Source organism: Nerophis lumbriciformis, linkage group LG04 (genome assembly GCF_033978685.3).
Source record: "Nerophis lumbriciformis linkage group LG04, RoL_Nlum_v2.1, whole genome shotgun sequence".
Lineage (NCBI taxonomy): Eukaryota > Metazoa > Chordata > Actinopteri > Syngnathiformes > Syngnathidae > Nerophis > Nerophis lumbriciformis.
The window spans coordinates 16034916-16058679 of record NC_084551.2 but is presented as its reverse complement, the minus strand read 5'-3'; the positions used below and the strand labels follow the sequence as shown (position 1 = coordinate 16058679).

Here is a 23764-nt window from a genome sequence, read left to right as displayed (position 1 = left end):
TTGGGACGTACATTAGGCAGCTGAGCATGCTCTACTTATTTTCACCAGTATAATCATTGCTAGCGTTGGTTGTAGTTTGTTTTAGTCTTTGTTTTCTGATAGTACTGACAATAACCATATGATTGCCATTTGTTGTGATATTGTACGTAGGCTTGACGTACTTCTTCCTGAAAATAGCCTAATTTCTGTGTAAAATGTGTTGGTTAGAGATTTGTTATTGACAAAACACTTATCTATTCAGCTATTATGGTGTATCTGGCAACCTCGGTCAGGGAGAGAGGGAGGGGACTACAGAATTGTGACCGTGATTGCAGTATAATTTCTGGCCATATTATTACATATGGCTCCTTTAACTGTCTTCTACTCTCAAATAAAATATAACATATTGTTGCAGGTTTCTCATACACACAATCTGTGTGAGAGTAGAAACAAATGAGTCATTAACAAATAATTATCAATATCATTAGGAAAGACGTACGGCCTTTACTGCAAGGTTCACAATCACAACACAATATATATAATATGCAGAGTGTAAAGTGAATCAGAAATGAGTGCCTAATATTATAACAAATTGTTAAATAGTCACAACAAATCATTGTCCTTTCACTCTTACATGGTCTAGTCTAGTGCACTGGTTCTCAAATGGGGATACATAAAGCCACACTAGAGGAGGTAGCATATTTTTATAAAAATTAAGTCTATTATAACGAATCGCTATGGAGTATAAGTTGCATCAGTCAAAAATGAAAAAATTAAGAGGAAAAAAACATAAGTTTCACTGGACTGTAGGTTGCATTTATTTAGAAAGGTATGTTTCGAAATTATGTTTACGGTAATGTAACACATTTTTCAGCTACAGTGCCACACAACAGCATAAAGAACATACTTGGAATACCAAAAATTTGCATAACAAACACGTCGAACAATAAGTTGCCAGTAAGCAAGTTCACCAAGCTCTGAATCTCATTTGACATCACTGAATTCATTAAATTCTGAATCCTTGGTGTCACACAAAACACCCAAAAATAACTACAATAGTTAACGCATGTGATTTTATGACAACAAATATTGCATTGATTAATGGGTATTCGCAGATTAATATTTTGACCAAACATGCTTCTTTACCTTTACCGCAGATGGTTACCTGAAAGAAGCCTATAGGGTTGTTGTACAGTCAGTGATTAGGTCAATGCCGTCAGGACCTAAGAGGTCATGGCTCATATTATGTTTGTTGTGGTTCTACCTAGGTTTGTGTCTAGTTCTCTTCCAGCATGTTTTCCCTTTGTTTACTTTTCTTTGTTGCTTTGGACACTGATCAGACACTCCTGTTTCGGTTTAGTGATTAGTTTCCTCACCGGTTGCTTCCTCTAATAACGCCCCTTTATATATTCTGTTGTTGCTGGATCAATGCTCGCTTCAGACGACAGCTCGCGATTGTTTTTGGTCATCCTCTGATTCCTCTACAGAGTAAGTCCTATGTTGATAGTTACCCTTGATTTAAGTTCTTTGTAAAGTGTATCCTTAGCTTCTCGTGTCCTTGGCACATTGATATTTTTGTAACTTTTTGCTTTCATCATTGGAATAAATATGAATTCCCACCTAAACGCCACTTCTGCCGCTTCCTGCTTGTCCTCCGGAGTATATGAGAACACAGCCATTGCAGCAATGCGACCGCAACCTAAGAAATGCAAGTGTCAAAGTAATTTACCTGTTCGAAGTTGCTCCAGTCCTTACCCAAATCGCCCCAAACTTGTCTCAGACGTTTGTGCAACATTTGTGCTGGTTTGTGCTGCAAAAAAATGTGGTCAAACAAATTGGACATGGGGTGTTTTTGACAAGTTGGATGACATCACTACTGAGAAAATGTATTTTAGAATATTTAAAAACCGTATTGGCCCAAACAAAACATTTCCAGCACTAATGTTTGAGACAAGATTGGGGAGATGTAGAGAACTTCCACAGTTTCTCATTGTTCACATTAGGTTTAGTGTTTTATTGCCCTGATGTGGGATCTGATGTTGTGGCTTGTGCAGCCCTTTGAGACATTTGTGATTAAGGGCTGTATAAGAAAACTTTGATTGATTGATTATTTGGAGTTGGCCGATCACTATAGCAAGATTTTAACCAGAAATACCATCAAAGATACTGCTGAAAACATTCGACCTCCTCGGTGCTTTCATGCTGTAACTCCACTTTTTACATTTATTTTATGCCAGTTTTATATAAGCATTTGAAGTTTGGATTAATATTGATCCAAAACCATAGAAAGTGAGTTAAACCGCTATTGCACTGTTGGCACATTTCATTCCAGCACACCGATTCATACATTAAGTTTTTGTATATAGGGGGTTGTCTTGAAAATGTTTCTGTTGTTGAAAATAATCCTCTGCCTTAATAAGTTAAATGTAGACGGCACTAGAGTTGAAACATTCCATGAGACCAAACCTCAACCTCACTTTTCATGCAAAGGCTATGCTTCTCCAGTTCCCTGAAAGCTTTCTTGGTCAACAAATGCATCCAAACAGAGCAAGAGGGGATGACACAGCCAAAGGCACCCACTACTGGCTTCATTATAATATCTGTCAAGATATAAATCAATAAGATCTCAAGACAAATGACTGTGCTGGGTTTTTGCAAAGCCAAGCATTTCTGTTTTTAATCTGAATATCAAAATCTCATATGGATTTCAAAGTTCTTTTGTACATTTTTATGCATCATCTTGTGCCTGGTGTGTGTCCTGACATAAATCAGCATCCCACACTCTTGGTTCGGAGCCCAGTGCTGACTCCATCACTGTCTCACTTGATGTCAGTGGGGTGAAGGTGATAGACATGGCCTTTAGGCCAAGATCTGGTTCAATATACACTGGCAGGAGATTTGACAGCACAAAACGCATCCAGTCTACTCAAAGGCAACTGAGAGTTGATCGATATCTGACCTTTTACATGCTTCACTTCTGTCCAATGCTTGTCTCTTTTCACTTGTCTTCTGTAAGGGGAAAGAAAATCCCTTTCTGGACGGAACATTATGATCTCCAAATCTCAGGGTATGAACTGTCTTTACCAGAAAAGAGAGTTCAAATTGCAAAACTGCATGTTGATTTGGTACAGGCTCCCAACTGATCGAGATGTTCATATTTAAGCTTATTATTTATGTAATACTTATTGGGACTGCAATTGTTATTTAGCAAAGGATATTTTAAAATATAATCAGATCATACAAACCCCGTTTCCATATGCGTTAGGAAATTGTGTTAGATGTAAATATAAACGGAATACAATGATTTGCAAATCATTTTCAACCCATATTCAGTTGAATATGCTACAAAGACAACATATTTGATGTTCAAACTGATAAAAAAAATGTTTTGCTAGTAATCATTAACTTTAGAATTTGATGCCAGCAACACGTAACAAAGAAGTTGGGAAAGGTGGCAATAAATACTGATAAAGTTGAGGAATGCTCATCAAACACTTATTTGGAACATCCCACAGGTGAACAGGCAAATTGGGAACAGGTGTGTGCCATGATTGGGTATAAAAGTAAATTCCATGAAATGCTCAGTCATTCACAAAGAAGGATGGGGCGAGGGTCACCACTTTGTCAACAAATGCGTGAGCAAATTGTTGAACAGTTTAAGAAAAACCTTTCTCAACCAGCTATTGCAAGGAATTTAGGGATTTCACCATCTATGGTCCGTAATATCATCAAAGGGTTCAGAGAATCTGGAGAAATCACTGCACGTAAGCATTTTGGGCACCCTTGCTGTAGAGGCCAGCTCTTTGTGTACACAACAGTCTGAGTAGTGTTGTATATTTTTGAATGGTATTGTCACATATGGGGCAAGTTATTATTGTTTTATTAAGAAGGGGCAGATGGGGAAGTCCTGCTTTAGCTGACTGCCTTGTTTTATCATATGTCACTGCCTTTTTACTAATGCTGCCAAATGATGTTTTATTAAATCAGATTAAACACATTTTTTAATTTGGATTAATCATGATTATTCACATAGTATGAGTCACTTGCATAAGTTAAATTAACTCAAAAAAAGACCCCAATATTTGGACATGCAATTTAATTGTCATAATGTATTTCAAGTATTTCTAAAAAATGTTTTACTTGAATGCATGTCATTTACTTGTTCCAAACTTGGTTTTATTTGTATATAAAGTCCAGTCAGGCTATATTTTGGAGTGAGATTTTCCAGCGAACACAACAGTCTGTCTCCTCACTCATCTTTGCACTGACGTATGCATTGACCTGATCACTGACCGTATAATAAGCTATGCAGTCTTTCAGGTAACCATCCGAGGTTAAGGTAGAGGAGCATGTACACGGTTAAAATAAATGGCATGATTAATTTGTGTAAATGCATGATTGATGCAATATTTTTTGTGATTATTCACAAGTGTACCCCGCCTTCCGCCCGATTGTAGCTGAGATAGGCTCCAGCGCCCCCCGCGACCCCAAAAGGGAATAAGCGGTAGAAAATGGATGGATGGATTCACAAGTTAACTCGTTATTTTTTACAGTCGTACTTTTTAAATGTAAGTGCTTTGTTTTGTATCCACAATAAATCAACAGAAAATCAGTACTTTGGAATATTCTTCACAGACTCTATTTGGCTTGTTATCTTCTCGGGCTGTGAATCTTTTTAACGATTCGATTCAATTCTTGGGGGTAACAATTTCATTCAGAATCGATTCTCGTTTCAAAATGATTTTGGATTCAAATGTAATACTTTATAATGACATCGGGTGACAGTTTTATGATTAACTACATTCTTCCATAAAATAGATAAACAGCTGTAATAGATCTCTATTTTGCTTAAAATGAAACTGGTTTTCTTTAGAAAAATTGTACCCAAACATTTAATGAAGTTAAATACAAAGAAGGCAACAAGAGAAATATTCTACACTTTTATTTTCTTAAGTAAATCTGTACAGCAGGTATGAGCATCTTCATAAAAAATATGATTTGTTTGAGTGGCAGGACAGGACAGATTTAAAAAAAAATAATAATAAAATATATATATATTTTTTTGTTTTTACTCGATTTTTTATTGTTATGAATGGATTAAGAGTCGTTACGTCATGATTTAGTCAATTTAATTATAGTACTCGGTAAAAGGTTTATTTTTAAGGCCAAAAACAGATATTCACTTAGTATTTCTTTCTTTAAAACATTTATTCAGTATTTTTTAACTATAGAAAACTATATGGTTGAAAACGATAAGGATGTCAAAAAACTTAAAAAAAAAAGATGGGAAGTCCTCAAAGGCTTATTTTGAAAATGGAATTTTGTTTATATATGATATGCAATCTGTTGTTGTATTCCCTATTTTAAGTGTACATAAATGAAGGTATGTGTTGCTGAGTCCGACTTGGATGTGATCTGGACTGTACATGGGTGCTTAATTTGAAAATGTGTTTTTGTTTGTGGATTGTATGCAACCTGTTGTGTTCCCTGGTTTTCAGTGTACATGGGTGAAAGTGTGTGTTGCTGAGCCCGATCTGGTCGTAATCTGAACTGGCCCTGGTTTTAAGAACCCTTTTGAACAATCTGATTTCATTGACAACCTGGTCTTATGAAGATAAGGTCCTCTGTTTGTTTTGTTTTGTTTTGTTTTGTTTTGGTTTGGTTTTTTTTGTTTTGTTTTGTTTTGTTTTGTTTTATTTATTTATTTATTTTTTAAGTGGAATAAAATAAGATAAATAAAAAAATAATAATAATACAAAAAAATACTTGTATAGAAAAGAAAGTAAAACAATATAAAAACAATTACATAAAAAATAGTAATTAATGAAAATGTTAGTGGACCAGCAGCACACACAATCATGTGTGCTTTAAAGACTGTATCTCTTGCAGATACAGTCTGCTTTATTATTCTATATTGTAGGAACCAGAAGTTTTTAACAACAGAAAGAGACAGCCCTTTTTGTGTAAATGAGTGTGGATGAGTGTGGATGGAGGAGGGAGGGTTTTCTTGAGTTGATGCACTAATGGTAAGTGTATCTTGTGTTTCTTATGTTGTTTAAAATAATAACAAAAAAAACAAACCAAAAAAAAAAGAGTCGTTACAAAAGAGAATCGCAATATTTTTTTGACACCCCTGTTAACTTCCCATCGCAGGCGAGCAATGGCAGTGACGTCCCCAAAATCGACTGGTCCATCACGGTGGACAGGTTGGCGACCCCTGCCTTAGAAAATATTGGATACAACTTTGGCTCTGCATTGTGTTAACACAAAATCACATCGCTGCAAGAGTCTTTCTCACAAGAACAACATCATTTGACTGTACGGTCGCAATGTATGATTTGGCTGAAATGTAATTTGTGATTTGTTTTTTTACAAAAAATGGTAGGACTGAGATTTTAAAGTTCCAGACGAGCTTTAATAATGGATAAGGAACAGGCACTCCATCTAATGCATCAATGAACAGCATGTGTTATTACTCCACCAATGTAATTGTGTACTAGTTACCAATGTGGTGCTACCCTGACATGAATCTGAATATTGTTCTTGGCACCAAAAAAGAGCAGGAGACTGAAGAAGTGTGCCGTTAATTTGTGCTCCGGGCCTCTACCTCCGGATACGGGAGAGGTCAAAGGTGCAATAGAGGGAGTCCGTAAGCGTGTTGAAGTCATCCGTCTGGACTTATTTGCGATTTGGTGAAAGCAACTTGGTTGAGACAGTGGACCAATCAAAAAAACAAAAACAAAAAACAGCATGCTGCTGGCTACAGAGGGTTCTCTCCAAACATGGTTGTTAATTGTATCTGTCTTTATTTTCTGCAACTCACTCTACAACTAACCTGACTCTCGCCAGATCCTTGTAGTTCGCTGAGCTCCACACAAAGATCTGGGCTCGAGGGCATTGCAAACTCCTTCAACATAGCAAAAAATAATGAACCAAGCAGGATCATCGGGCGGGATTTCATAGATGTGACGTAGCGCAGAAGCGACTGTTTGATTCAAACTGGCATTGATTCTGTTATTGCAACTGTTTTGCGACATCGATCGTCTACTGACATTGCTGTGTTGTTTCAGTAAAAGTTCTCTAACTTTTCTCTCTGTCGTTATCCAATATGTCGGCTGTTCTGTTTTGGATTTCCCAGCGTCGCTATCATCAGCGTCACGGGTTGATTTCGATGTGAGTGGTTGAAGTAGCACGTCTTTCAAGATAACGGACAAGCGGTTTATCCAATCACATTCAATGATTTTTTTACAAAGCCCCGCCTTCTGAAATACATCTCCTATTGAGAAGTCCCAGATCCTTGTGTGGAGCTCAGCGAGAGTCAGGTTACCCTACAATACCAATGAAAATGAAATCTACATAGCAAAGAAACCACAGAGAGGAACTCTACTTTACTTCAATTTTAGTCCATGACTGTTCATTTTATTTTAAATACTGATGGCTCTGATTGCTTCAGTCAGAAATCAAAATATGATGTCTGTGAAGTGATTATGCTGAGATATTTGTTTTTATAAACACAGACAGCTAAAGAAAATACACTGTCTCTATACTATGCGCATGTCCTGTGTTTAACACTAAATTATGTAGCCCCAGAGTGTGGAAGCCTACGTAAGCACCAGTCAAGCAGCAGAATTTTGGTTTGAGAAGGCTGCTCCTGATCTTCCATATTGTGACATTTCTGCAGCTCCAATGTAAACAGGCGTCTGATATAATGAGGCTCTTTTATACCACTCTCCACCGCATCCAGCTGTATTTCAAAGTAACTTGTTCACAGTGCCCTTTACATCCTCTTGAAATCCTGCACATGATGTGTGGTGTTTATTACGCACTGCTATTAATTGGGGCCTTGACTTTCAGTGGCACCTTGGCAGACAAAAGGAAACCTTCGCACTCAGAGGCCAGTGTTTAAATGCTTTACATCAGTGTTTCTTAACCATGTTATGTAGACTACAAGGAAGTGTCTTAAATGTCGAAAAAAAAAAAAAAATCACAATAAGATCCCTTTTCAAGGGGAACTCTGCGTTTTTAGAATTTTGCCTATTATTCACAATCCTTATGTAAGACAAAAACACATGTTTTTCTATTTTTTTTATGCATTTTATCTCGTAAATTCACATTAGCAAAAGTCAGCTAACAATGAAATTAATGGTTGTCACTCCATTCCGCCTATAAAGCACTCCATCAAGGTTTTATATACATGCTGTAAGTATATACTGTATATAAAGTAACAGGCACATTCACAATAACATGTAATATTTACGTATTTTTCTCATTTTAAGCATATGTGGCGCATGAATTTCACAACGTTCGCTTTTCCCTTGAACACAAACAACATTACTTTTCATGCAGTCTTCATGAGAGCCAACAACGACTACTTAGGGACAAATAATGAGCTAGAACCTTATATTTTTAAGCCTGAATATAAGGAAAATGAGCAACAAGTTTTAGAACCTGTGTGCTAAACAGATTAAGCTTTAGTGAAACACTAAGCATTATTACTAAGTGCTAAACAAGATATACAAACTACGAACATAATGACACTATTACTTACTGTACAATGTCTGCTCTCACTGGGGGTGCCGAGTGATGGCCTATTAATATATTCCAGTTTAGATGAAGAATGAATCATAATCCTCACAAAAGGGCCGCAAATAAAAAAATATTTCCTGTCTTCCTCCAGGTATAAATCATACTTGCCAACCCTCCCGATTTCTCCGGGAGACTCCTGAATTTCAGTGCCCCTCCCAAAAATCTCCCGGGGCAACCATTCTCCCGAATTTCTCCCGATATTCACCCGGACAACAATATTAAGGGCGTGCCGTGATGGCACTGTCTTTAGCGTCCTCAACAACCTGTCGACGCGGCCGCTTTTTCTCCATACAAACAGCGTGCCGGCCCAGTCACACGTAAGTGACTGCAAGACATATTTGATCAACAGCCATACACGTCACACTGAGGGTGGCCGTACAAACAACTTTAACACTGTTACATATATGCGCCACACTGTGAACCCACACCAAACAAGAATGACAAACACATTTTGGGAGAACATCCACACCGTAACACAACATGAACACAACAGAACAAATACCCAGAACCCCTTGCATCTATAACTCTTCCGGGCTACATTAAACACCCCCGCTACCACCAAACCCCGCCCCCTTCAACCCCGTCCCCCCCAATCTCCCGAATTCGGAGGTCTCACGGTTGGCAAGTATGTATAAATTGAATGTCAAAGTTCACCAACTTCTCGGTTTATGGCCACGTCCTTTACAATCCGGGTGAGAGGCATGATTTATAATCTAGAAATAACTTTCACCAATTTAGAGGCGATGCAGGAGCTCACCGGCTCAATATGTCAATATAGCAGCACAAGCCAGTTAGCACTCTGTGATCATGGTGCAGCTGAAAATATTTTTTCAGTGTTAGCTAATACTTTGTTAATATTCAGGTATTTACAAGATGGAGTATTGTTGGCATTTTTGGATGTGTGTTTAGAGGGCTTTCCGGGCGTAATCGTTTACTCTCATTAGCTGCATTGCCACCTCATACGTGCTGTATTTTAGGACTATGTATTTATATATATATATATATATATATATATATATACATATATATCCCGGGCTCTGGATCTTTCTGTGTGGAGTTTGCATGTTCTCCCCGTGACTGCGTGGGTTCCCTCCGGGTACTCCGGCTTCCTTCCACCTCCAAAGACATGCACCTGGGGATAGGTTGATTGGCAACACTAAATTGGCCCTAGTGTGTGAATGTGAGTGTGAATGTTGTCTGTCGATCTGTGTTGGCCCTGCGATGAGGTGGCGACAATTGTCCAGGGTGTACCCCACCTTCCGCCCGATTGTAGCTGAGATAGGCTCCAGCGCCCCCCGCGACCCCGAAGGGAATATGCAGTAGAAAATGGATGGATGGATGGATATATATATATATATATATATATATATATATATATATATATATATATATATATATATATATATATATATATATATATATTAGTGTTTTTTTATTTATTATTTAATCTATTGATATTCTGAATGCATTGTTTTTTTACGTTTAATTTTTTTTTTTTTGAACAGGCTAAGTTAAATTGAGTTATTACTATTTGTTGTTTTGATAATGTTGTGCAGTACTTTGGAAACTGTCTTCGTAAAATGCACTGTAGAATTAAAGTGGATTGTCTCATCCATGTATCCATTTTCTACCGATTGTCATCAGTTGTAATATATAAAATGATACCCGATCTGATTACGCGGCCATATCAGGCCACGCCCACCATTAAAGCCTGGATGACGTAGGGCAAGTCTGTTGTCAAAAATAAAAAATGGCGTCGGTTTCAGAAATGTACGATGTCGGCTGGGAAGGTAAGCCCCCCCAAAAAAGTTGTTTCTGGAGTGTTTTTTGATGGTTAGGTGGTTATTATGGCACTCGGTTTGTTCAATAGTATAACAAGGTCGTTTGGTTTGTGATTTAAGGTAACATTGCAGGGGGAAGTTAGCCGCTAGCAAACAGCGATGCTAGCTTTAGCGTTGTCATGCTTACAGTTGCTTATGCAAGGTTAATAGCGGCTACTCACTGAGGTTTATGGATATAGTATTGTATTGCCAGAATGGGTTGTGTGTTATCAGCGATTATATTGATTATGGTATGGGCAATGGCCTCATCTTCTAGAGACTGCCTTTGCAACCGTTAGCCTTAGCCGCCTAGCAGTGGTTGTTTTGCCATGCAAGTATTACACATCAATATAGTAACAGTGAAGCACATGCAATTGACTACTTCTGTCTTTATTACAGTTGTATGCTACGTGTTGTCTCACATCCTTGCACGACATTCGGTGCAATACTGCATTCTGCCTTACCGATTGATAGAAGTTGCAAATCCCAGTCGCTTTATTGCTGCACGGTTGTGTCCGCAGAGATGAGAGACAAGCTGCGCAAATGGAGAGACGAGAACTGCAGAAACAGCGAGCAAATAGTGGATGTTGGTTCAGAACTCATCAGTGAACATTCATCGAAACTGGGGGATGACAGTAAGTGTGTTGTTTGTTAATAATTGGGCATCAGGAATTCACTAGGCCAGTCGTCAATTGAAGTCCACTCTGCAGTACAGAACCATATTATCTATACATTGATTGATAAATGATAAATGGGTTATACTTGTATAGCACTTTTCTACCTTCAAGGTACTCAAAGCGCTTTGACAGTATTACCACATTCACCCATTCACACACTGATGGCGGGAGCTGCCATGCAAGGCATCAGCCAGCAGCCATCAGGAGCAAGGGGTGAAGTGTCTTGCCCAAGGACACAACGGACGTGACTAGGATGGTAGAAGGTGGTCGCCACGCCGTCCTGAAGCTTCTATTAGTAGATTGCACAGTACAGTACATATTCCGTACAATTGACCACTAAATAGTAACACCCGAATACGTTTTTCAACTTTAATCAATCCACGTCAATCAATTCATGGTATCCATCCATTTTCTACCGCTTATTCCCTTCGGGGTCGCGGGGGGCGCTGGAGCCTATCCCAGCTACAATCGGGCGGAAGGCGGGGTACACCCTGGACAAGTCGCCACCTCATCGCAGGGCCAACACAGATAGACAGACAACATTCACACTCACATTCTGATACAGTATTAGGTATTGTTAAATTGGAGAGATACAATTCTGCACAAATCAAGGTATCGCATATTTGTTTTGGAAAAATTCAGAAATTTGGAACCTATATTAGTGTTGTCCTGATACCCAAATTATTTCAATACTTTTCCGTACTTTTCTAAATAAAGGGGACCGCAAAAACTTGCATTATTGGCTTTATTTTAACAAAAAATCTTATGGTAATTAAACATATGTTTCTTATTGCAAGTTTTTCCTTAAATAAAATAGTGAACATACAAGACAACTTGTCTTTTAGTAGTAAGTAAAACAAAGGCTCCTAATTTAGTCTGCTGACGTATGCAGTAACATATTGTGTCATTTATCATTCTAATATTTTGTCAACATCATTAAGGACAAGTGGTAGAAAATAAATTATTAATCTTCTTATTCATTTACTGTTAATATCTGCTTACTTTCTCTTTTAAAATGTTCTATCTACACTTCTGTTAAAATGTAATGATCACTTATTCTTCTCTTGTTTGATACTTAACATTAGTTTTGGATGATACCACACATTTAGGTATCAATCCGATACCAAGTAGTTCCACAATCATACATTGGTCATATTCAAAGTCCTCGTGTCCAGGGACATATTTCCTGAGTTTATAAACATAATATAAATTTAAAAAAAAGGAAAGAAGATGTTGTGATGCCAATTAATATAGTCGCCATCATAGCAGTATCGCTCCTGTACTTGGTATCATTACAGTGGATGGCAGGTGGAGATCCACAAATGGCGTTTGTTTTCATTGTGATGTCGGTGAGCTGCGGTGTGTAGTGAAGCATGTTTAGCTATTCCTCATCCTGTAGGGATGATATTTGTAAGAACATATTTTTGCTACAAGTGTTTCGAAACGCACTAGCTCGGCAAGTCTAAATAAAAGAAAGCGAATGTAAGTGAAACCTAAGAGAGTTAAGCTTTTACCAAAGCAGCAAACATAAATGAAGCTTTCAGTACATTCACAATGTTGACATTTATAGTTCTATTTTGATGAAGACGGGGAAAAACGTGTGTACTCGTAAACAGCGCATGCAACAACAACAACAACAAACATTGAAGCCAAGATAAATTATGAAATGCAACCTTACCCAAACAAAAACGATGCATATTTATCCAGGATAGTCTTGATACCAATTTCCTTGACCCAGCCACACACTTAAGAAGTTGTAGAATTCCATGCTTTTCCTAGTTGTCATCTGTTGTGTCTTGTAGAATGGTGTCCGGAGCACCAGATAATTCAAAATGTCTGGGAACACGACCGACAAATAATCCCGGATATTACTCAACAATCTTTTTTTTGATGAAGTATAGGGATCTATTTCATTGCGTAGTTTGATTTTTTGCTCGTATCTGCTTTTGGCAGTAGGTCTCTTGCGTACTCAGATAGTTTGCGCGTTGCTTGCTGTTGACCACCACTGTTTTTCACTTCACGGAATAAATCACGTCACATCACGGAATACAAGCAATATTGGCAATCTCGGGGAAACCCTGGTTGGGGTGTATTACTAATCCAATTTTATACCATATTAAATAGTTTCTTACCCATTTAAATATGAAAGGACAAGAAGTATAACTGCCCCGTGTCTTAAAATCCACTTATTTATCAAATACAGTGGTTTAGCTTTTGGATAGCGGGAGTCATAGCTAGCTATAGGACCAAGCAGAAGCCAGAGCCTGAAGACATTCTTCAGTCATTCATCTAATATAGCCTCTATTTGGCCTTAGAGGTGAAATATGTTAAAGGAAAAATAAAATACAAAAAGCACTGCGTGATCGAGGACACACGCTGCAACTATTACCACTAATGTTGCGCTTTAGCCAATAAGAGACTTTAATTTGCTAAAAAACTATTTGTCTGCACACAAAAATATTTTACCAGTATTCAAAACTAAGCAGTTTTATGTTTTGTATTTTGTTCCTTTCCAGTGCAAAACCAAACCGTGACATTAGAACCAAACAAAGCTTATGACGTTGTTTCACCCCTAATATTTGGTTTTATCAAGTATTATCAATCTTATTGTCTTTGGTAATCTACATACTATAGCCCTGCATTCCACCAATCATGAATGAATGTGGCATACTTGCGTGTACATTAGAGATGAGCGATGGTGGCTCGAAAGTCATATCCCCGCACGTTCTAGCTGATTCGGTATAAAAGGTCAAATGTATCCAAATTTATGAAATGGATCAAAATTTTAGTCAAAACAAAATCAAACATTCAAATTGTTGCCCTAAAAACAAATGAAAAAGACAAATAAATGAAAATATAAGAAATATCAAACTAGATGCTAGGTGAAATTAACTCCAGCTCTGGGGCGGTGGGTAGTGCGAAAGGCAGATAAGAGATTACATTTTCCCAAACACGACACATGCACTGCTGCATCATCATGGATTGATTGTAATGCAATCACTCCCCGTCAGCCCTATTATGGTAACCATCATACTATATATATATATATCATAATATATCATAATACATCGATGTCTATAGATGGCACATAATAATGGGAAATTCAAATGGCAATTTTCCAAATTGTTTAAGAGCCTTTGCAAATGACGGTAACTACACTCACATCTTCATTTTAAATTCATTGCGACTTATATTTTTGGACAGAACTATATGTCAAATGCCAAAATGCATGCATACAAACTACTCACAGAAAAGGTCAGAGCTTAGAATCCAACCCACCACCTTTTAACTGTGAGGCAGACGTTTTAACCACATGCCTAACCATGTTCCCCAATGTGGAAAGTTTATTTCCAAAATACTTTGAAATCTTTGTTTTTGCGTCATGGAAGTTTGTGTGAGTTAAAAGATGTGCAGCTGGTGGGTTAAGCAGTCTTAAGTTTTTATGTGAATTCTACAATTCAACATGTCACATTTTATGCCACGTTGTATCAAGCAAGGGAATGGAAAGGGTGTTAACACAGTCTCTCTTGTCTGTCTCTCTTCTGCCCAGTATGGATTATTTATGAGCAGGTGATGATTGCAGCTTTGGACTGCAGTCGGGACGACTTGGCTCTGGTAAGTTTTATAGCGCTTCTTTATGCACCCATTTTTTCTCTTACAGCCATCCCCACTTCCATCTGTGTCTTTGCCAAATGTGTAAGTACAATTGTTATTTGGCCAAATGGTAGTATTTTGTTGTTTAGAAAAAAACAGATGCGGGTCAGTCTAAAAGGGGACACAACATTTTCTTTGGGGTTACAGCAACCTAGAGCAAAATTTGACATTTTTAAGTTAGTCTTCATTAGTTAAACTGTTTAAAGAAATATTATTTTCCACTCTGCATATATGTGATATAGGGAATGTGTAACTTAGTCATTAAAATTAGTTTTCTTTTTGCCATACATTAAGATAATTAAGCCAAGAAAGATAGCTTCAGATTAAGGTAATAGACACACAATCAGGTCAAATCTTGACAGGATGGATAAACTGCATTTCGGATGGTAAAATGTGAGTCATCACTTCACTAGGTAAATATTTTATGCTGTATTATATTGTGCAGGTGGTCATAAACTTGCCGGTCAGTGTATACAGTGGTGTTTTCTTTATATCAACATTTCGGTAACAGTACCAAAATGTAATTTGATTATTTTTGATACTTTAAAAAAAAAAGAAAAAGGGAACCACAAAAATGTCAATATTGGCTTCATTTTAGCATACATATTTTGAAACATTTAACATACATTTGTCATTGCACTCAAAGATATAAATATAGATAAGATAAAACGTTTCTGAATTCAGCTTTCTCAATTGTATATAATTGGCACTTGATTCATACAGATGTACAGTCACTGCCCTGTTGAGCCTTTTAGCATCTTTGGAAATTCAGTTTGAGTACTTCGCATGCTGCTCAAAAACAGCTTGAATGGTAGGTTGCTTGTGAATAGGTGGCACTGGGTGGAGTCACTCTCCATAAACCAACACCAAAAGCAGACTTCTGTAGTTGAAAAAGTAAATGATCGTGATACGTTTGTCATACTAGCAGTGGCACTAATTAATTTAATATACATAACCTACATTATATTTTGATGCGACTGATTACATATAGCCTTCCATAATTAAAGGTTAGGTTGTAATATAATAGAAACCTTTATTGACGTTGTATTAAATGCTTCATGATTTATGATTGCCACTCTTGCTTGATCTGTGCTTTAAGACAAGTACAATAATCAGTAAATACTAAAAATAATACTATGGCTCGCACGTAAAACACACATTGTTTAAGATAAAACACAAATTTTAGGGATTTGTTACGGAATTCAGTCAATTCATTTGCATTATTTTACGCTAACTGGGCAGTTTTGACTCCGTTAATATGCTAATAATTGGCAACGGGCCAATCAGCTGTATGCGGCATTTACGTGTCTATTTGGGCACAACAGGAGCTACAGCTAGTTTACTACGTTCTTACCTGTTGGCCTTTAAACTCCTTGTACAGGTTTGAATGTTTGTTCTTTGAATGTTTACCTAAGTTTGAAATATGGTTGTCCCGATACCAGTATTTTGGTACTGGTACCAAAATGTATTTCTATACTTTTCAGAATAAAAGAGACCACAAACAAATGCCATTATTGGTTTCATTTTAACAAAGTCTTACGATACATTAAACATATGTTTCCTATTGCACTCAAAGAACAATTTTAGAAGATTGAAATAAAAATTAAAAGTCATTAAACACAGTGGGCATTTTTTTTATTTCACTCATGCACAATTGTAAATTGTTCTTTATTACATATAGCCTGTCATAATCTAGGATTAGTTTAGAATAGAATAGAACAGTTTTATTGACAATGTTTTTTGTTTGCCACTCTTGGTCTGTGCTTTATGACAAATACAAGCATTACTAAATACAAAAAACTATAGGGCTCAAAGTACACAGCTAAGACATGTAGCAGGTAAAACACACATTGTTAAAGATAAAACACAACTTGTAGGAATTTGTAACAAAATTATGTAATTTCACCAGCATTAAAAGTACACCGCTAAGACATGTAGCAGGTAAAACACACATTGTTAAAGATAAAACGCAAATTGTAGGAATTTGTAGCAAAATTCTGTCATTTCACAAGTATCAGTTTACGTTATGTGGGTGGTTTGGACTGAACTAATAAGTGGCAACTAGCTTGCCAATTATTGCGTGTGCGCATCTATGTGCATAGCAGGGGAGCAAACTCCTCGTGCAGGTCTGGGTGATTGTTATTTAAATGTTTACCTAAGTTTGAAGCAACGATTGTAATACTTGAATGCCATCTTTGGGGAGGCATGTTTTAAAGCACTGCTTGCAGCATGGCGCTTCCGTGTATAAAGCGTCACCTTTATCGGCAGTTTTGAAGCTCAAAAACACTTCCATATTGCACTTCACGCACCCTCTTTAATAACCAGTAGAAATGCAGTTTTTTTGCCATATTTCCTCTCCACACTGTTTTTGCTTGTATGGGCTTTGTGTGTGTGTGCTGACACTCAACATCATGAGCTTTGGCTCTGTATGTCACCGCCGCACCGCAGCATGCGGATGGAAAAAAAGTACCGGTATTTTTCAAAGGCAGTATAGTATTGTTTTGAATTCATTAGTACCGAGGTACTTTATTTGGACCAGTATAATGTAGAACCCTAGATTGAAGTATTGCCACCTTTGGTGAGGCATGTTTTAAAGCACTGCTTACAGAGTGGCACTTCATTGCTTTAGCTCCCCTTTATCTTTAGTTTTGAAGCCAAAATACCTCCATATTGTGCTTTGTGTGCCCTCTGTATTAACAGAATTGCCGCTTCTGCCTTTCTTCCTCTTATGGCTCCGCTTGTATGTGCTCTGTGTGTATGTTGACTCGGCTTATAGTACCAGCAGCGTCACGAAAATAAACTACCGGCGTTTTTCAAAGGCACTATAGTCCATCCATTTATTTTTTACCACTTGTCCTTTTTGGGGTTGCAGGGGGGCCTGGAGCCTATCCCAGCTGCACTCGGGCAGAAAGTAGGGTACACCCTGGACAAGTCACCACCTCAAGGCAGTACAGTATCTTTTTTAGAATTCATTAGTTCAGGTATACCGTACAACCCTCGTATTTAAAAAATTCTGTTTAGTGCTTGGTAGAAACCCTTGTTGCTGATGTTTGTTTTGTAGTAGGTCACCAGGGCTACGTGCAGGATACTCTGCAAATCCTAAAGGTTTTGAGTCTGTCACTTGGCAACTCAAAAGATTTGACATCCCTCCACAGAAATGGGATTAAAGTCTAGAGATCGGTGAAGTCACTCCAGGATCTTAATATGCTTCTTCTTGAGGCACTCCTTTGTTCCCTTGGCCATATGTTGTGGGTCATTGTCATGGTAGAAGACCCATCTGTAACCCATCTTCAGGGTTCTGGCAAACGGCTGGAGCTTCTCATTCAAGATGCTGCGGTACATGCCATCATTCTTTGGCCCTTCAATGCAATAAGGTCTTCCTGTACCCTTAATAGAGAGTAAGCCCCAAAGCAGGATGTTTCAACCTACATTTTTGAACAAGGAATTGGTGTTCTTCCTATTCTGCATTTAATGTCCTTTTAACGTACCGGTAGAGTGGGAAAAACAAATCTACTTTAAAATGCCTATTTGTGTTTCATTGTATCCATTAAAACCATATCCAATTGTATTTCCAGTCCGCAAAGTATGTAAATATACCGTCTAAAATGTCACAAAAAGCCACAAATTCAGTCAGCCATTTTAAATATTCTGCTCCGAACACTTCCGTATATATTCTATTTTACTTGAGTAACACTTTTGCACTCCGACCATGTTATTACATCAGTCAAACTTGAAATACACAAAGATTTGAAAACAATGTGCTGTTTTATTATTCACAAATCTTATGTAAGTCAAGAACAAATATGCTTGGCTTTTATGTATTTGAAATCGTAAATAAATAGCTAACAATTGAGTCAACAGATCAAGGGTGCTCTCATTGTAACTTCTCTAAAAACATCCAGAAACAGCCAACAATACTCCATTGACATGTCGTGACCTAAAAATTAACCAAATATGAATAATATTAGCTGCACATTGGTAGCAGTGAGCTAATACTAGCATACGCTGCTTGTTGTCGATTATAATTAATGCATCTTTCACCTGGTAGTAGACAAATATGGACAGGACAGGTCGACTATCACTTCCCAGCGGTAGCGAAAAAGACACACAAAGACGCTTGTTTTCAACCCTTTGTGTGGATTGTGATTGACTCTTCATCTAAATGGAACTTTGTGAGCGTCTTGTCAGTTGACATCCTAGCGAGAGTGGAAATGTTACAGTAAGTGTTTATTTTATTAAGGTTTAATATAGTTAGTTTGTATGTTCAGCACCTAGCAATGCTGTGGGTGCTAGTGGCACAATAAAGCTGCATCCAAGTAGCAGTCGGCTTTCTTAAAACCTATTGGTCATCCTCTTTGTGTACGGGCTCAGAAATATAAGGTCATAATTTTTCCCAAAGTAATCGTTAATTCTCACAATGTCTGCTTGATTCGCATTGTTGTTGATGGGGAAATGATCTTTGGTTGCTGGCGCAACGTCACGGGAACACCTGACTGGCTTCCTCATTATCTTTAAAAATCACTCGGGATTATATCTATGGATTCGCAAACTTTGGAAGTCTTTTGGTGTCATAAATCAGATATACAAGGGTAATAGCTTCAATATAGAGGCAACTTGTTTTTCCATTCTACTGGTACTTTAAAATCAGTAAATGCCTGATTTAGTAAAAAGCTGATCTACTATACGTGTGCAAAGTGGATTGTGTCTGTTTAGTGAGAAGAATAAGACGTGCAATCCATTTTGCGTCTCTGTCTTCTTTAATATGCGAAATATACGCTGATCATCAAAACACCCACAAAACTGGAAGGAGAAGATGCAAGTATAACTGTTTAACACGCATTATGTAATTTATCAACACTCATCACCATTTGCGAGCACTATTTAGCGTTTTATTTAGCACGGGTCAGAAGGATGTGTAAACTGAAAGTTCCACAAACGGCTGCAGGATCAGTGCTTGTGCTGCACAGGCGATAAACAGAAGATAATTTTCCTTCCTATTTAGCAACATCATTTTATAATGTTATGGCTGCTCGAGGATTTACATGGCTGATTAAAACAAATTCAATTGATGCGTTTTGGTGTCCTTTAGTATTTTTTTAATGACATTTGTTTTCCTCACACAGAATATGTATTATTAAAATATTTCTTATATGAAAAAAAAACTTCTTTAACTGCGGATTCTTTCGTCTCGAGGGAAGTAAGTGCAGCCTCTCAACAATGAGCGCACCTTCAGTAGTAAAAATAAAATAAAATAGTGGTTTCAATGTAGATGCACTATAGGAGTCTGACTGCTTCTAAAATGCCCATAAAAAGTAGTTCATGTCTCCTGCATGTTCAAAACCATGCAGGACTGCACATCGTGTGCAGTAAATGAGAGCGTCTCCATGGTAATGCCCTATATAGTAAACGCAAAATCCCTGTTTAAATAAGGCGGTGTGCACTATTTTCCAATCTACACGCAGTGTTAGTAAATCACAAGCAACACACCCACTAACAGTACACTTTATTTTATAGATTGCACATGTTGTTTTGCGTGAGGTATTTGGATCTTAGTAAATGAGGCCCTAAGAGTCAAGTTAATGTCAAAGAGCTCCATTTTGGTCCCACTACATCACTTTCTCCCTGGTTTTCCCTGTATCATTCAGGGTTTTAAGGGATACTTTAGAGGGGTCTGTTCTTGAATGCACTAAAGGCTCATGCCCTTACTGGGGAGTGTTACCTATGTTTTTCTTGGTGACCATAGTCCCAGCTCACCGACTTTTGATTTGTATCTTGTTTATTTCTCCCGTTTTGGAATTATCACTCTAACTGTAGTCACTGTCTTACCAAGCTCCTGAAGGGACAGGACTGATGTGTGCTTCATGAGTACCAGTCTGTGTGGAGCAACATTATTGTCATTTGGTAGGGATCAAAATACTTTCTTAACAAAATTCTCCTTCATTTCACTCTTCACAAAAATCATATACCACCTTTTATATAATGTTTTTTTTTTAGGTTCCTTTGTTGATAATTTGTTTAAATAATTCTACCCTAGAATATGAAGAGTTCATGTATTTTTATCTGGATACATTTAGAAAAAAACAAGGGATCAAATATTTTTTTCCTCCGAATTGTATGTACAAATCTTGTCCTTCAGTTTATCTTGTACATATTTTTTTCACAAAGTATCAATCACAACAGAATTAGAGGATGCTTATTGGGATAATATATGGTAGTCTGCAGCAATTTACTATCAATTGTTCTATTAAAAATACCACAAACAGGTTGTGGATGGGTTGTTTAATAGAGATAAGTGTTTAAACCAAACTCACAGCCAAACCATCTGAAGACTACCGGTAGTTAAGACAACAATGTAGCTATGTCATTTACGTATATTTGTTCAATGTAAGATGGTATCTGAGCTTTGAAGTAAGAATGACAAAAAAGAAGTAAGCAGTTACCATGGGCTGTAGGGCAAACTCACTTAAATGGACAACAGAGTACAAAATAAACACTGATGTGTATTTGGTAAGTTTGAGGTTATGAAGGCAAAAATCAATGTTTTTATTTTTTTTGCGAAGTGTCTGTGTGTGTGTGTGTAGAAGAGAAAGAGAGGGGAAGTGAGTGAGTGGAGCATAAAATAGTAGATGCAGCCAAATATAATTGGTGTCTCTTGTCTGGCCACATCCTTGCAGACCTGTCTACAGGAACTGAGAAAGCAGTTTCCAGATAGCCACAGAGTGAAGCGATTATCGGGCATGAGGCTGGAAGCTTTGGAAAGGTAAGCACAGGACACCACATTTTGGGAAGATGGGACAAAACAGCATCACTTGTATGAATTGTACTTAGGAAGGTTAAAAAATGAGAAACAATATCCAGATTCTATGTGAAACATTAGTCAGAGTGTGTATATGTCCAAAATGAGTTTGGAGTTGGCCACATTTATGTTGGATTACCCAGCATTAACTCACTGAATTGGATAATGTAGAGACAGCTTTCACGTGGGGTTGCCATGTATAGCCCTCCAGTCTGTGTAAGGGTTTCCCAGTAAGAAAGAGGTCACATCCCACTGTTTTTTCTCAGGGTCCCTCAATCACTGGTTTCATAACTTTATTTCCTGTCTGGTTTTGGTCAAGCTAGTGTCTTGGCCCTGTAAATGTTATGTTACTTAAAGTGTTTTCCTTTTTCTCAATGATTTATTTTATTTACTGATGTATGGAGTAACATTCAGGTGTTTGTCAGATTTAGTAGCTTGCACAGCGGAAGCTCATTGGTAGTAGACAAATTTAGACTTCAGGACTGCTTCAAACAGTTATTTCCAAACACCCCCACCTTTTCAAATCACAGTGGCTTGCTGCCTTGTGCATCTGAAATTTTCCTAAGTGTGGCTGAGCAATAAACTGAGTGTGAAAGAGGCAGTAGTGCTGGAAGTGTGGCAGTTCAGTGCTAATGGAAACCAGAGTTACTTCTGTCTTTTGTAGAGTGTTGGGTTGGACACTGTCGGATCACAGACTAGACCTTGTTTTCCAAAGCTAAAATTCATAATAACTGTAAAAGACAAGTGTTTTAAAATGATCTTTTTGTACCTGATGAAATATGACAAGTGGAGATCACATGACTACGTATCTTTCCAGTTTTGTTTACTGTACAATTTGATATTTTTAGCACATGCAATTGACTTCAAACATAATTATGTTGGCTCAAGCCCCCAGTATAGGGTGCTCAAGGTTGCTTGTGTTGTGGTACTATGCACAGTTCAAGACACAGACAAGTTAACAACTTGGCTGCAGATCTGAACACATGACAAATCAGCAATCAGATCTTGTTTAAAGGTAAATCAAACTGGATACAATCAAACACAAACAGAACATTCAAAACATAGAGCTTTGTTTGCCATGGATTTCATGACTCATTGTGAAACCATACAGACTCGCACAAGGTTAGCTGTGTGACCAGCATCCTACATGTACATGAGTGTTTATTCCGTCCTTAAAATCAACACTGATTACTGTAGTGCCTTGCTGTAACCATAGAACCATCCCATGCTATACACACAGAAACTTGATCATCTCAAGCTCTGTTTGATTTTCTCCACCACTTCACTTTACAGGATTGAAAAAATGGTTGTGTAAAAACCAAATTGTCTTTTTCCTAAGGTACGACGAGGCCAACAAGCACTATGATGCCATTCTTCAGGATGACCCCACAAATACGGTAATGCCAATATTGTTTTTTGTAATCTTTTGCTGTGAACTCTTGTTCCATAAATGTATAGGTACAACATGTTGTCCCGTCAATGAGCTGTTCTGCCTGTTACCCACATACTTAATTAATAAGAGTATAAGAGAGGGAAAGGTTTTTGTGAATACGGGGTTATTTGTGGTCCTATTCAGTAGCAGATATATTGGCTGTTAGAAAGTGTAACCAGAGCTTGAGGTGTAATTTATAACCCATATTAAACTGAAAGATCTAACCAAATGATCAAGTCATACATTAGGGGAGTTGTCAGAATTGAGCACATTCATAAATAATCCATCTTAAAAGTCAGCATTACATTTTAAATCCTCAAAGGTGAGAGGCATTTTTGTAATGACAAAGTTGTAAGTAAAACGGTAAAAAACTAAATTAGACAGGGTGGTAATGTGACGTTTAATGCAAAGTATTTCCGTCAGGCATACCATACCATACCATACCAACTTTATTTATAAAGCCCTTTAAAAACAAGCACAGTTGAAAAACAAAGGGCTGTACACCACAAAGAAATAGAGGCAAAGGACAGACTAAAAAATAACATTTAAAACAGAAATAAAAATACACAATTAAAAAGCAAATATAAATTACCCTAAGAACAGTTTGTTAGATAAAAACAGTTTAAAAGTTAAAAACAGTTCAAAAAGTTAAAAGCTAAAAACAGTTCAAAGTCTCATGCTGAGTTAAAAGCCAGTGAATAAAAATGGGTTTTAAGAAGGGTCTTGAAAATAGCCAATAGGCATAGAACAATAAGTCAATTGATAAAGATCAAACCTGGGTTTATGGCATTGATGAATAGCATTTGGTAAAAAAAACACT

At 37.4% G+C, this 23764-nt stretch overlaps 1 protein-coding gene across 1 annotated transcript in view; it reads left to right on the top strand.

Annotated features, from left to right (window-relative positions):
* Positions 1 to 10257: 10257 nt before the first annotated feature.
* The window catches only part of emc2 (ER membrane protein complex subunit 2), a 46501-nt gene continuing 32994 nt past the window's right edge, over positions 10258 to 23764 (top strand). The window contains exons 1-5 of the mRNA XM_061949729.1: positions 10258 to 10355; positions 10907 to 11020; positions 14613 to 14677; positions 21391 to 21476; positions 22852 to 22909. Of these exons, the coding sequence (XP_061805713.1) occupies positions 10316 to 10355; positions 10907 to 11020; positions 14613 to 14677; positions 21391 to 21476; positions 22852 to 22909 (363 nt within the window). The 5' untranslated portion in view covers positions 10258 to 10315. The remainder of the gene's footprint in view (positions 10356 to 10906; positions 11021 to 14612; positions 14678 to 21390; positions 21477 to 22851; positions 22910 to 23764) is intronic.